Genomic DNA, 13,823 nt, shown 5'->3' with positions numbered 1-13,823 from the left:
CTTGTGTCCTCCTGGTCCGAGGTCTCTGCGATGGAGCAGCACTTTCTCGACGTCGTGAATCCGGCCTGGGATGCCGCTGAGTGCGCGCCACATTCCCGGCGTCCGTGGTGGCCGATCTCCGAAGATTCCGCGCCGTGGCCGCTGCCTCTCTACCCGGTACTGGGAGAGGGGGCAGGCCCCGGTGGCGCTTACGACGGGCAACTGCTTTGCAGTCCTTGTTGGCGGCTGCCCTCGGTCTACGAGCGGTACAGACGCTCTACGGGTGACCAGAGCCCCTGGGAGGCAAGCCCCGCGCAGCCCAGGCCCAGCGTCTCGCTGGGGACCCCAGCAGCAGCCGCCAGAGAGCCTGAGCCCGCAGAGGAAAGCGCGTCCCAGCCGATTGCACCGGCCCTGTGGCCCAACGCCGGAGACGGACTGCAGATCGCCGAGAACGTAGAAGGCGCGCGCCCTGCAGAGCGCCGTCCCTCTCGGCGTCCCGCCGGATGGTGCCCGCACCCGGATTTCTCAGGCTGCCTGCGCTGGATCCGTCGCGCTGTCTGCACCCTGAGCCGCGCGGCTGCTGGCTGCTGCGCGGCCTTCTTGGACGTGAAAGAGCCCTGAGATCGCAGCGGGCAGGGAACCTTTGGGGGCCGTCTGCGGCACAATAAAATGGCGTGGTGTTCCTTCAGTGTCCCCTGGCAATTATCGTCTCTTTGTCCCGGCAGCCCTGGTCTTGCCGTGTCCTCGCTCGCTGCGTCCTCTACACTTCTTGCTTTTATTTTCTGGCTTTTACTGTCGCTGCTCCATACTGGCTCTAATGACTGACAGTCACTGGTACTAACCGGCTGCGTTCATTACAGACTTTTACTTTTGGACGCGTTTACTTACACAGAGGACGTTAGAGCGGGTCAGCTCCGCTGTCAACTACGAGCGTTTGGTTGATGGACAAGGCTCAGTGCCCTCGGCTCTCTGGCACCTCTCGGCCGACGCAAGGCAGCCGATTTCTCCGGTTTCTCTCCAGCAACGTGTCTGGCGGCAGAGCTCTGGACTGCGGGCTGTGTGCCTACTTCAAGGAGACCGTTGCTTGCCTCGCCTCTCTACCCCGCTCCTTGCTTTCCGGGCTCTGCGGGGCTGGTTCTCTGTGCCGTGTGCCGAAGGATCGGGCCGCCTTGTGGGCCCCTGATGGTTGATCCCTGCTCTGTGCTCCTTTACGCCTATGAAATCGTGTCTACCGTTTTCTCGACGTTGACGTCGTGAGTGCCGATTCACTCCGTTGTCAACGGCGGATCCCGGACCACGGCACCGCTGGTGGCTCTGCTCAGGTTCGCCCTGTTGCGGAGTGCAGGATTTTTTCCGGTTTCCTTACCGGAACGTCCCTGTCGGCGCAGAGCACTAGAGGGGCTCGACAGCGTGCGGAGCCCTGGGAGGATGGTGATTGTGTCGCCTCTCTCCACGGCTAACTCCTCTCCCCCGGCTGCGGGGTTCGGGGTCTGTGCGTTTTGTCAGCAGTTCTTCCTAGCTGTCCTGACCTACCGATTGTGCCCTGCACTATGCCCCTTTCTTTGCCTGTTTGGGACTACGGAATCCTTGACGTTGACGTCGTTAGCGCGGGTTAAGTCCACTTACGGATACGCTTTTCTGGACCACAGCAACGCTGTGGGTTGGCTGGCCCAGCAGGCCCTCTTGCAGAGCTGCTGATTTCACAGGTTTCGCTCCTGCAAAGTCTCTACTGACACACAGCCCTAGAGGAACACAGCTGGGTGTCGTTTTCAGGGACCCAGTGGTTTCCTTTCCACCCTGGATGGGTTCTTTCTCTCCCTGCCTGCCTGGCTGCTCTCTGCCACCTGCAGAGTTGGTTCCCTGTGGTTTCACTATGAGATGTGCTACGACGGTCCCACCCACTGATTGTACCGTGCACGGTGCCCCCTTTCCCGTATTTCATTTGGTGTACGACGACGGTATTTTTGAGTGTGACGTTGCTAACGCAGATTAAGTCCCTCTTCAGTTTGGGCTTGTTGGGGCCCAGCCAGGCTCGGGGCTTTGCCTTCCCTAGACCGGTTGCACCCTGTCGGATTTCTCCGATTTCCCTCCGGGAGTGTGTCTGTGAGCATAGAGACCCAGTGGTGTTTGTGGGGGATTATTTCAGGGACCACTTGGTTTCCTCCCCCCTGAAGCCCTAAATGATGTGCCCCTGCTGCAAGGAGAGTTCTCCCTACGTATTGCCAATAGTTCCTGCCACAGACTTCTCACTGGTAGGTGGTGTCTTGCACTGAGCTCCTTGCTGTGAATTTGTTCCGTGGACGGATTTTTGGACAGTGCCGTCAGTGCACATGCATCTGCGTGCCTAACGGTGTTTGGAGCCCTGCACCGTCGTTGGCCCAGCTGTAGTTTGCCCTGTGTGAGCGAGTGTGCTTTCTCCGGTTTCTTCTCCAGCAGTGTTCCTTGCGTAGAGCCCCTGTGGAGTTGGTTGTGCGGTGATTTTCGGCACAACCTGATTTCCAGCGCCCCCCCCCCACGCCCCCGCACCGCTACTTGCTGGCCCCCTGCTGCAGGGAGAGTTCTCTGTAGGATTTGCTAATAGTTGCTGCCACATACTTCTGAGCAGTGGGTTGTTCCGTGTACTTTGCCCCTTTTTTCGTATTTCATTCGGGTTACGGATTTTTTGACGGTGGCGTTGTTGGTGTGCTAGAACTCCGGCTTCAAATTCGCGTTTTCGCACCCCTGCAACGCTGTTTTCTCTGCGGGGGCTGGCCCTGTGGCGGTGGGTGTGATTTCTCCGGGTTGCTCTCTAGCAACGTCTCTCTGGGAGCAGAAGGCTAGAGGGGGTGCCGGGGCGCTGATTTCAGGGAGACCCGTGGGGTCGTCTCCTCCCTGCGGGGTTCACTGGTCGGCCCCGCACCCCCACCCCGCCACAGGGTGGCTTCTCTCTTTGCTTTGCTCCTGGTTCTCCCTACCTTGTCCTGTGGTGGTGATTGCTCGTTGCTCCGTGCCCGTTGATTCGTATTTCTTTCGCGTTTACCGTTTCACTTGAGTTTGTGGGTTGCGGGTAATTCCGTTTTCAAGTACACGGACTTTTTTTTGTTTGTTTTTGACGTCCGGTTTGCATCCGCGCAGCAGGGAGAAGAGCATAAATACCGAGGCTGCTGGTACGGCTGAAGGCTTTGGCTCGTGCATCAGCTCAGACGCTTGTGTCCTCCTGGTCCGAGGTCTCTGCGATGGAGCAGCACTTTCTCGACGTCGTGAATCCGGCCTGGGATGCCGCTGAGTGCGCGCCACATTCCCGGCGTCCGTGGTGGCCGATCTCCGAAGATTCCGCGCCGTGGCCGCTGCCTCTCTACCCGGTACTGGGAGAGGGGGCAGGTCCCGGTGGCGCTTACGACGGGCAACTGCTTTGCAGTCCTTGTTGGCGGCTGCCCTCGGTCTACGAGCGGTACAGACGCTCTACGGGTGACCAGAGCCCCTGGGAGGCAAGCCCCGCGCAGCCCAGGCCCAGCGTCTCGCTGGAGACGCTAGAGACGCTGGAGACCCCAGCAGCAGCCGCCAGAGAGCGTGAGCCCGCAGAGGAAAGCGCGTCCCAGCCGATTGCACCGGCCCTGTGGCCCAACGCCGGAGACGGACTGCAGATCGCCGAGAACGTAGAAGGCGCGCGCCCTGCAGAGCGCCGTCCCTCTCGGCGTCCGGCTGGATGGTGCCCGCACCCGGATTTCTCAGGCTGCCTGCGCCGGATCCGTCGCGCTGTCTGCACCCTGAGCCGCGCGGCTGCTGGCTGCTGCGCGGCCTTCTTGGACGTGAAAGAGCCCTGAGATCGCAGCGGGCAGGGAGCCTTTGGGGGTCGTCCGCGGCACAAGGGGCTCCGTTTCCAATAAAATGGCGTGGTATTCCTTCAGTGTCCCCTGGCAATTATCGTCTCTTTGTCCCGGCAGCTGTGGTTTGTGCCGTGTCCTCGCTCGCTCTGTACTCCGCACTTTTTGCTTTTCTTGTCTGGCTTTTACTGTCGCTGCTCCATACTGGCTCTAACTGACTGACAGTCACTGGTACTAACCGGCTCCGTTCATTACAGACTTTTACTTTTGGACGCGTTTAGCTACACAGAGGACGTTAGAGCGGGTCAGCTCCGTTGTCAACTACGAGCGTTTGGTTGATGGACAAGGCTCAGTGCCCTCGGCTCTCTGGCACCTCTCAGCCGATGCAAGGCAGCCGATTCCTGCGGTTTCTCTCCAGCAACGTCTCTGTCGGCACAGCTCTGGACGGCGGGCTGTGTGGCTACTTTAAGGAGACCGTTGGTAGCCTCGCCTCTCTACACCGCTCCCTGCTTTCTAGGATCTGCGGGGCTGGTTCTCTGTGCCGTGTGCCGAAGGATCGGGCCGCCTTGTGGGCCCCTGATGGTTGATCCCTGCTCTGTGCTCCTTTACGCCTATGAAATCGTGTCTACCGTTTTCTCGACGTTGACGTCGTGAGTGCCGATTCACTCCGTTATCAACGGCGGATCCCGGACCACGGCACCGCTGGTGGCTCTGCTCACGTTCGCCCTGTTGCGGAGTGCAGGATTTTTCCGGTTTCCTTACCGGAACGTCCCTGTCGGCGCAGAGCACTGAGGGGCGCGACAGCGCGCGGAGCCCTGGGAGGATGGTGATTGTGTCGCCTCTCTGCACGGCTAACTCCTCTCCCCCGGCTGCGGGGTTTGGGGTCTGTGCGTTTTGTCAGCAGTTCTTCCTAGCTGTCCTGACCTACCGATTGTGCCCTGCACTATGCCCCTTTCTTTGCCTGTTTGGGACTACGGAATCCTTGACGTTGACGTCGTTAGCGCGGGTTAAGTCCACTTACGGATACGCTTTTCTGGACCACAGCAACGCTGTGGGTTGGCTGGCCCAGCAGGCCCTCTTGCAGAGCTGCTGATTTCTCAGGTTTCGCTCCAGCAAAGTCTCTACTGACACACAGCCCTAGAGGAACACAGCTGGGTGTCGTTTTCAGGGACCCAGTGGTTTCCTTTCCACCCTGGATGGGTTCTTTCTCTCCCTGCCTGCCTGGCTGCTCTCTGCCACCTGCAGAGTTGGTTCCCTGTGGTTTCACTATGAGATGTGCTACGACGGTCCCACCCACTGATTGTACCGTGCACGGTGCCCCCTTTCCCGTATTTCATTTGGTGTACGACGACGGTATTTTTGAGTGTGACGTTGCTAACGCAGATTAAGTCCCTCTTCAGTTTGGGCTTGTTGGGGCCCAGCCAGGCTCGGGGCTTTGCCTTCCCTAGACCGGTTGCACCCTGTCGGATTTCTCCGATTTCCCTCCGGGAGTGTGTCTGTGAGCATAGAGACCCAGTGGTGTTTGTGGGGGATTATTTCAGGGACCACTTGGTTTCCTCCCCCCTGAAGCCCTAAATGATGTGCCCCTGCTGCAAGGAGAGTTCTCCCTACGTATTGCCAATAGTTCCTGCCACAGACTTCTCACTGGTAGGTGGTGTCTTGCACTGAGCTCCTTGCTGTGAATTTGTTCCGTGGACGGATTTTTGGACAGTGCCGTCAGTGCACATGCATCTGCGTGCCTAACGGTGTTTGGAGCCCTGCACCGTCGTTGGCCCAGCTGTAGTTTGCCCTGTGTGAGCGAGTGTGCTTTCTCCGGTTTCTTCTCCAGCAGTGTTCCTTGCGTAGAGCCCCTGTGGAGTTGGTTGTGCGGTGATTTTCGGCACAACCTGATTTCCAGCGCCCCCCCCCCACGCCCCCGCACCGCTACTTGCTGGCCCCCTGCTGCAGGGAGAGTTCTCTGTAGGATTTGCTAATAGTTGCTGCCACATACTTCTGAGCAGTGGGTTGTTCCGTGTACTTTGCCCCTTTTTTCGTATTTCATTCGGGTTACGGATTTTTTGACGGTGGCGTTGTTGGTGTGCTAGAACTCCGGCTTCAAATTCGCGTTTTCGCACCCCTGCAACGCTGTTTTCTCTGCGGGGGCTGGCCCTGTGGCGGTGGGTGTGATTTCTCCGGGTTGCTCTCTAGCAACGTCTCTCTGGGAGCAGAAGGCTAGAGGGGGTGCCGGGGCGCTGATTTCAGGGAGACCCGTGGGGTCGTCTCCTCCCTGCGGGGTTCACTGGTCGGCCCCGCACCCCCACCCCGCCACAGGGTGGCTTCTCTCTTTGCTTTGCTCCTGGTTCTCCCTACCTTGTCCTGTGGTGGTGATTGCTCGTTGCTCCGTGCCCGTTGATTCGTATTTCTTTCGCGTTTACCGTTTCACTTGAGTTTGTGGGTTGCGGGTAATTCCGTTTTCAAGTACACGGACTTTTTTTTTGTTTGTTTTTGACGTCCGGTTTGCATCCGCGCAGCAGGGAGAAGAGCATAAATACCGAGGCTGCTGGTACGGCTGAAGGCTTTGGCTCGTGCATCAGCTCAGACGCTTGTGTCCTCCTGGTCCGAGGTCTCTGCGATGGAGCAGCACTTTCTCGACGTCGTGAATCCGGCCTGGGATGCCGCTGAGTGCGCGCCACATTCCCGGCGTCCGTGGTGGCCGATCTCCGAAGATTCCGCGCCGTGGCCGCTGCCTCTCTACCCGGTACTGGGAGAGGGGGCAGGCCCCGGTGGCGCTTACGACGGGCAACTGCTTTGCAGTCCTTGTTGGCGGCTGCCCTCGGTCTACGAGCGGTACAGACGCTCTACGGGTGACCAGAGCCCCTGGGAGGCAAGCCCCGCGCAGCCCAGGCCCAGCGTCTCGCTGGGGACCCCAGCAGCAGCCGCCAGAGAGCCTGAGCCCGCAGAGGAAAGCGCGTCCCAGCCGATTGCACCGGCCCTGTGGCCCAACGCCGGAGACGGACTGCAGATCGCCGAGAACGTAGAAGGCGCGCGCCCTGCAGAGCGCCGTCCCTCTCGGCGTCCCGCCGGATGGTGCCCGCACCCGGATTTCTCAGGCTGCCTGCGCTGGATCCGTCGCGCTGTCTGCACCCTGAGCCGCGCGGCTGCTGGCTGCTGCGCGGCCTTCTTGGACGTGAAAGAGCCCTGAGATCGCAGCGGGCAGGGAACCTTTGGGGGCCGTCTGCGGCACAATAAAATGGCGTGGTGTTCCTTCAGTGTCCCCTGGCAATTATCGTCTCTTTGTCCCGGCAGCCCTGGTCTTGCCGTGTCCTCGCTCGCTGCGTCCTCTACACTTCTTGCTTTTATTTTCTGGCTTTTACTGTCGCTGCTCCATACTGGCTCTAATGACTGACAGTCACTGGTACTAACCGGCTGCGTTCATTACAGACTTTTACTTTTGGACGCGTTTACTTACACAGAGGACGTTAGAGCGGGTCAGCTCCGCTGTCAACTACGAGCGTTTGGTTGATGGACAAGGCTCAGTGCCCTCGGCTCTCTGGCACCTCTCGGCCGACGCAAGGCAGCCGATTTCTCCGGTTTCTCTCCAGCAACGTGTCTGGCGGCAGAGCTCTGGACTGCGGGCTGTGTGCCTACTTCAAGGAGACCGTTGCTTGCCTCGCCTCTCTACCCCGCTCCTTGCTTTCCGGGCTCTGCGGGGCTGGTTCTCTGTGCCGTGTGCCGAAGGATCGGGCCGCCTTGTGGGCCCCTGATGGTTGATCCCTGCTCTGTGCTCCTTTACGCCTATGAAATCGTGTCTACCGTTTTCTCGACGTTGACGTCGTGAGTGCCGATTCACTCCGTTGTCAACGGCGGATCCCGGACCACGGCACCGCTGGTGGCTCTGCTCAGGTTCGCCCTGTTGCGGAGTGCAGGATTTTTTCCGGTTTCCTTACCGGAACGTCCCTGTCGGCGCAGAGCACTAGAGGGGCTCGACAGCGTGCGGAGCCCTGGGAGGATGGTGATTGTGTCGCCTCTCTCCACGGCTAACTCCTCTCCCCCGGCTGCGGGGTTCGGGGTCTGTGCGTTTTGTCAGCAGTTCTTCCTAGCTGTCCTGACCTACCGATTGTGCCCTGCACTATGCCCCTTTCTTTGCCTGTTTGGGACTACGGAATCCTTGACGTTGACGTCGTTAGCGCGGGTTAAGTCCACTTACGGATACGCTTTTCTGGACCACAGCAACGCTGTGGGTTGGCTGGCCCAGCAGGCCCTCTTGCAGAGCTGCTGATTTCACAGGTTTCGCTCCTGCAAAGTCTCTACTGACACACAGCCCTAGAGGAACACAGCTGGGTGTCGTTTTCAGGGACCCAGTGGTTTCCTTTCCACCCTGGATGGGTTCTTTCTCTCCCTGCCTGCCTGGCTGCTCTCTGCCACCTGCAGAGTTGGTTCCCTGTGGTTTCACTATGAGATGTGCTACGACGGTCCCACCCACTGATTGTACCGTGCACGGTGCCCCCTTTCCCGTATTTCATTTGGTGTACGACGACGGTATTTTTGAGTGTGACGTTGCTAACGCAGATTAAGTCCCTCTTCAGTTTGGGCTTGTTGGGGCCCAGCCAGGCTCGGGGCTTTGCCTTCCCTAGACCGGTTGCACCCTGTCGGATTTCTCCGATTTCCCTCCGGGAGTGTGTCTGTGAGCATAGAGACCCAGTGGTGTTTGTGGGGGATTATTTCAGGGACCACTTGGTTTCCTCCCCCCTGAAGCCCTAAATGATGTGCCCCTGCTGCAAGGAGAGTTCTCCCTACGTATTGCCAATAGTTCCTGCCACAGACTTCTCACTGGTAGGTGGTGTCTTGCACTGAGCTCCTTGCTGTGAATTTGTTCCGTGGACGGATTTTTGGACAGTGCCGTCAGTGCACATGCATCTGCGTGCCTAACGGTGTTTGGAGCCCTGCACCGTCGTTGGCCCAGCTGTAGTTTGCCCTGTGTGAGCGAGTGTGCTTTCTCCGGTTTCTTCTCCAGCAGTGTTCCTTGCGTAGAGCCCCTGTGGAGTTGGTTGTGCGGTGATTTTCGGCACAACCTGATTTCCAGCGCCCCCCCCCCACGCCCCCGCACCGCTACTTGCTGGCCCCCTGCTGCAGGGAGAGTTCTCTGTAGGATTTGCTAATAGTTGCTGCCACATACTTCTGAGCAGTGGGTTGTTCCGTGTACTTTGCCCCTTTTTTCGTATTTCATTCGGGTTACGGATTTTTTGACGGTGGCGTTGTTGGTGTGCTAGAACTCCGGCTTCAAATTCGCGTTTTCGCACCACTGCAACGCTGTTTTCTCTGCGGGGGCTGGCCCTGTGGCGGTGGGTGTGATTTCTCCGGGTTGCTCTCTAGCAACGTCTCTCTGGGAGCAGAAGGCTAGAGGGGGTGCCGGGGCGCTGATTTTAGGGAGACCCGTGGGGTCGTCTCCTCCCTGCGGGGTTCACTGGTCGGCCCCGCACCCCCACCCCGCCACAGGGTGGCTTCTCTCTTTGCTTTGCTCCTGGTTCTCCCTACCTTGTCCTGTGGTGGTGATTGCTCGTTGCTCCGTGCCCGTTGATTCGTATTTCTTTCGCGTTTACCGTTTCACTTGAGTTTGTGGGTTGCGGGTAATTCCGTTTTCAAGTACACGGACTTTTTTTTTGTTTGTTTTTGACGTCCGGTTTGCATCCGCGCAGCAGGGAGAAGAGCATAAATACCGAGGCTGCTGGTACGGCTGAAGGCTTTGGCTCGTGCATCAGCTCAGACGCTTGTGTCCTCCTGGTCCGAGGTCTCTGCGATGGAGCAGCACTTTCTCGACGTCGTGAATCCGGCCTGGGATGCCGCTGAGTGCGCGCCACATTCCCGGCGTCCGTGGTGGCCGATCTCCGAAGATTCCGCGCCGTGGCCGCTGCCTCTCTACCCGGTACTGGGAGAGGGGGCAGGTCCCGGTGGCGCTTACGACGGGCAACTGCTTTGCAGTCCTTGTTGGCGGCTGCCCTCGGTCTACGAGCGGTACAGACGCTCTACGGGTGACCAGAGCCCCTGGGAGGCAAGCCCCGCGCAGCCCAGGCCCAGCGTCTCGCTGGAGACGCTAGAGACGCTGGAGACCCCAGCAGCAGCCGCCAGAGAGCGTGAGCCCGCAGAGGAAAGCGCGTCCCAGCCGATTGCACCGGCCCTGTGGCCCAACGCCGGAGACGGACTGCAGATCGCCGAGAACGTAGAAGGCGCGCGCCCTGCAGAGCGCCGTCCCTCTCGGCGTCCCGCTGGATGGTGCCCGCACCCGGATTTCTCAGGCTGCCTGCGCCGGATCCGTCGCGCTGTCTGCACCCTGAGCCGCGCGGCTGCTGGCTGCTGCGCGGCCTTCTTGGACGTGAAAGAGCCCTGAGATCGCAGCGGGCAGGGAGCCTTTGGGGGTCGTCCGCGGCACAAGGGGCTCCGTTTCCAATAAAATGGCGTGGTATTCCTTCAGTGTCCCCTGGCAATTATCGTCTCTTTGTCCCGGCAGCTGTGGTTTGTGCCGTGTCCTCGCTCGCTCTGTACTCCGCACTTTTTGCTTTTCTTGTCTGGCTTTTACTGTCGCTGCTCCATACTGGCTCTAACTGACTGACAGTCACTGGTACTAACCGGCTCCGTTCATTACAGACTTTTACTTTTGGACGCGTTTAGCTACACAGAGGACGTTAGAGCGGGTCAGCTCCGTTGTCAACTACGAGCGTTTGGTTGATGGACAAGGCTCAGTGCCCTCGGCTCTCTGGCACCTCTCAGCCGATGCAAGGCAGCCGATTCCTGCGGTTTCTCTCCAGCAACGTCTCTGTCGGCACAGCTCTGGACGGCGGGCTGTGTGGCTACTTTAAGGAGACCGTTGGTAGCCTCGCCTCTCTACACCGCTCCCTGCTTTCTAGGATCTGCGGGGCTGGTTCTCTGTGCCGTGTGCCGAAGGATCGGGCCGCCTTGTGGGCCCCTGATGGTTGATCCCTGCTCTGTGCTCCTTTACGCCTATGAAATCGTGTCTACCGTTTCCTCGACGTTGACGTCGTTAGTGCCGATTCACTCCGTTATCAACGGCGGATCCCGGACCACGGCACCGCTGGTGGCTCTGCTCACGTTCGCCCTGTTGCGGAGTGCAGGATTTTTCCGGTTTCCTTACCGGAACGTCCCTGTCGGCGCAGAGCACTGAGGGGCGCGACAGCGCGCGGAGCCCTGGGAGGATGGTGATTGTGTCGCCTCTCTGCACGGCTAACTCCTCTCCCCCGGCTGCGGGGTTTGGGGTCTGTGCGTTTTGTCAGCAGTTCTTCCTAGCTGTCCTGACCTACCGATTGTGCCCTGCACTATGCCCCTTTCTTTGCCTGTTTGGGACTACGGAATCCTTGACGTTGACGTCGTTAGCGCGGGTTAAGTCCACTTACGGATACGCTTTTCTGGACCACAGCAACGCTGTGGGTTGGCTGGCCCAGCAGGCCCTCTTGCAGAGCTGCTGATTTCTCAGGTTTCGCTCCAGCAAAGTCTCTACTGACACACAGCCCTAGAGGAACACAGCTGGGTGTCGTTTTCAGGGACCCAGTGGTTTCCTTTCCACCCTGGATGGGTTCTTTCTCTCCCTGCCTGCCTGGCTGCTCTCTGCCACCTGCAGAGTTGGTTCCCTGTGGTTTCACTATGAGATGTGCTACGACGTTCCCACCCACTGATTGTACCGTGCACGGTGCCCCCTTTCCCGTATTTCATTTGGTGTACGACGACGGTATTTTTGAGTGTGACGTTGCTAACGCAGATTAAGTCCCTCTTCAGTTTGGGCTTTTTGGGGCCCAGCCAGGCTCGGGGCTTTGCCTTCCCTCGACCGGTTGCACCCTGTCGGATTTCTCCGATTTCCCTCCGGGAGTGTGTCTGTGAGCATAGAGACCCAGTGGTGTTTGTGGGGGATTATTTCAGGGACCACTTGGTTTCCTCCCCGCTGAAGCCCTAAATGATGTGCCCCTGCTGCAAGGAGAGTTCTCCCTACGTATTGCCAATAGTTCCTGCCACAGACTTCTCACCGGTAGGTGGTGTCTTGCACTGAGCTCCTTTCTGTGAATTTGTTCCGTGGACGGATTTTTGGACAGTGCCGTCAGTGCAGATGCATCTGCGTGCCTAACGGTGTTTGGAGCCCTGCACCGTCGTTGGCCCAGCTGTAGTTTGCCCTGTGTGAGCGAGTGTGCTATCTCCGGTTTCTTCTCCAGCAGTGTTCCTTGCGTAGAGCCCCTGTGGAGTTGGTTGTGCGGTGATTTTCGGCACAACTTGATTTCCAGCGCCCCCCCCCCACGCCCCCGCACCGCTACTTGCTGGCCCCCTGCTGCAGGGAGAGTTCTCTGTAGGATTTGCTAATAGTTGCTGCCACATACTTCTGAGCAGTGGGTTGTTCCGTGTACTTTGCCCCTTTTTTCGTATTTCATTCGGGTTACGGATTTTTTGACGGTGGCGTTGTTGGTGTGCTAGAACTCCGGCTTCAAATTCGCGTTTTCGCACCCCTGCAACGCTGTTTTCTCTGCGGGGGCTGGCCCTGTGGCGGTGGGTGTGATTTCTCCGGGTTGCTCTCTAGCAACGTCTCTCTGGGAGCAGAAGGCTAGAGGCGGTGCCGGGGCGCTGATTTCAGGGAGACCCGTGGGGTCGTCTCCTCCCTGCGGGGTTCACTGGTCGGCCCCGCACCCCCACCCCGCCACAGGGTGGCTTCTCTCTTTGCTTTGCTCCTGGTTCTCCCTACCTTGTCCTGTGGTGGTGATTGCTCGTTGCTCCGTGCCCGTTGATTCGTATTTCTTTCGCGTTTACCGTTTCACTTGAGTTTGTGGGTTGCGGGTAATTCCGTTTTCAAGTACACGGACTTTTTTTTTGTTTGTTTTTGACGTCCGGTTTGCATCCGCGCAGCAGGGAGAAGAGCATAAATACCGAGGCTGCTGGTACGGCTGAAGGCTTTGGCTCGTGCATCAGCTCAGACGCTTGTGTCCTCCTGGTCCGAGGTCTCTGCGATGGAGCAGCACTTTCTCGACGTCGTGAATCCGGCCTGGGATGCCGCTGAGTGCGCGCCACATTCCCGGCGTCCGTGGTGGCCGATCTCCGAAGATTCCGCGCCGCGGCCGCTGCCTCTCTACCCGGTACTGGGAGAGGGGGCAGGCCCCGGTGGCGCTTACGACGGGCAACTGCTTTGCAGTCCTTGTTGGCGGCTGCCCTCGGTCTACGAGCGGTACAGACGCTCTACGGGTGACCAGAGCCCCTGGGAGGCAAGCCCCGCGCAGCCCAGGCCCAGCGTCTCGCTGGAGACGCTAGAGACGCTGGAGACCCCAGCAGCAGCCGCCAGAGAGCCTGAGCCCGCAGAGGAAAGCGCGTCCCAGCCGATTGCACAGGCCCTGAGGCCCAACGCTGGAGACGGACTGCAGATCGCCGAGAACGTAGAAGGCGCGCGCCCTGCAGAGCGCCGTCCCTCTCGGCGTCCCGCCGGATGGTGCCCGCACCCGGATTTCTCAGGCTGCCTGCGCTGGATCCGTCGCGCTGTCTGCACCCTGAGCCGCGCGGCTGCTGGCTGCTGCGCGGCCTTCTTGGACGTGAAAGAGCCCTGAGATCGCAGCGGGCAGGGAGCCTTTGGGGGCCGTCCGCGGCACAATAAAATGGCGTGGTGTTCCTTCAGTGTCCCCTGGCAATTATCGTCTCTTTGTCCCGGCAGCCCTGGTCTTGCCGTGTCCTCGCTCGCTGCGTCCTCTACACTTCTTGCTTTTATTTTCTTTGCTTTTACTGTCGCTGCTCCATACTGGCTCTAATGACTGACAGTCACTGGTACTAACCGGCTGCGTTCATTACAGACTTTTACTTTTGGACGCGTTTACTTACACAGAGGACGTTAGAGCGGGTCAGCTCCGCTGTCAACTACGAGCGTTTGGTTGATGGACAAGGCTCAGTGCCCTCGGCTCTCTGGCACCTCTCGGCCGACGCAAGGCAGCCGATTTCTCCGGTTTCTCTCCAGCAACGTGTCTGGCGGCAGAGCTCTGGACTGCGGGCTGTGTGCCTACTTCAAGGAGACCGTTGCTTGCCTCGCCTCTC

At 59.2% G+C, this 13,823-nt stretch overlaps 5 protein-coding genes across 5 annotated transcripts; all 5 read left to right on the top strand.

Moving 5' to 3' along the window:
• Positions 1-30: 30 nt before the first annotated feature.
• On the top strand, positions 31-600 carry LOC139440726 (annexin-2 receptor-like). The gene has a single exon (XM_071220725.1). It carries the CDS (start codon positions 31-33, stop codon positions 598-600), a length of 570 nt encoding a protein of 189 aa, XP_071076826.1.
• Positions 601-3,194: 2,594 nt separating this feature from the next.
• On the top strand, positions 3,195-3,782 carry LOC139440725 (annexin-2 receptor-like). The gene has a single exon (XM_071220723.1). It carries the CDS (start codon positions 3,195-3,197, stop codon positions 3,780-3,782), a length of 588 nt encoding a protein of 195 aa, XP_071076824.1.
• A 2,611-nt stretch (positions 3,783-6,393) lies between these two features.
• On the top strand, positions 6,394-6,963 carry LOC139440724 (annexin-2 receptor-like). Its single transcript, XM_071220721.1, has one exon. The coding sequence runs from the start codon at positions 6,394-6,396 to the stop codon at positions 6,961-6,963; it is 570 nt and encodes a 189-aa protein (XP_071076822.1).
• Positions 6,964-9,558: 2,595 nt separating this feature from the next.
• LOC139440723 (annexin-2 receptor-like) lies at positions 9,559-10,146 on the top strand. The gene has a single exon (XM_071220720.1). It carries the CDS (start codon positions 9,559-9,561, stop codon positions 10,144-10,146), a length of 588 nt encoding a protein of 195 aa, XP_071076821.1.
• Positions 10,147-12,757: 2,611 nt separating this feature from the next.
• Positions 12,758-13,345, top strand: LOC128780226 (annexin-2 receptor-like). The gene has a single exon (XM_071220718.1). It carries the CDS (start codon positions 12,758-12,760, stop codon positions 13,343-13,345), a length of 588 nt encoding a protein of 195 aa, XP_071076819.1.
• The last annotated feature ends 478 nt before the right edge of the window (positions 13,346-13,823 follow it).

The sequence above is a fragment of the Desmodus rotundus genome, chromosome 1, assembly GCF_022682495.2.
Source record: "Desmodus rotundus isolate HL8 chromosome 1, HLdesRot8A.1, whole genome shotgun sequence".
Classification (NCBI taxonomy): domain Eukaryota; kingdom Metazoa; phylum Chordata; class Mammalia; order Chiroptera; family Phyllostomidae; genus Desmodus; species Desmodus rotundus.
The sequence above is the reverse complement of the archived record's forward strand: the minus strand, read 5'-3'. Positions and strand labels throughout refer to the sequence as shown.

What these genes read in the sequence shown, in the direction of transcription:
- LOC139440726 (XM_071220725.1), top strand. Translation starts at nt 31, where the DNA reads ATGGAGCAGCACTTTCTCGACGTCGTGAATCCGGCCTGGGATGCCGCT.
- LOC139440725 (XM_071220723.1), top strand. Translation starts at nt 3,195, where the DNA reads ATGGAGCAGCACTTTCTCGACGTCGTGAATCCGGCCTGGGATGCCGCT.
- LOC139440724 (XM_071220721.1), top strand. Translation starts at nt 6,394, where the DNA reads ATGGAGCAGCACTTTCTCGACGTCGTGAATCCGGCCTGGGATGCCGCT.
- LOC139440723 (XM_071220720.1), top strand. Translation starts at nt 9,559, where the DNA reads ATGGAGCAGCACTTTCTCGACGTCGTGAATCCGGCCTGGGATGCCGCT.
- LOC128780226 (XM_071220718.1), top strand. Translation starts at nt 12,758, where the DNA reads ATGGAGCAGCACTTTCTCGACGTCGTGAATCCGGCCTGGGATGCCGCT.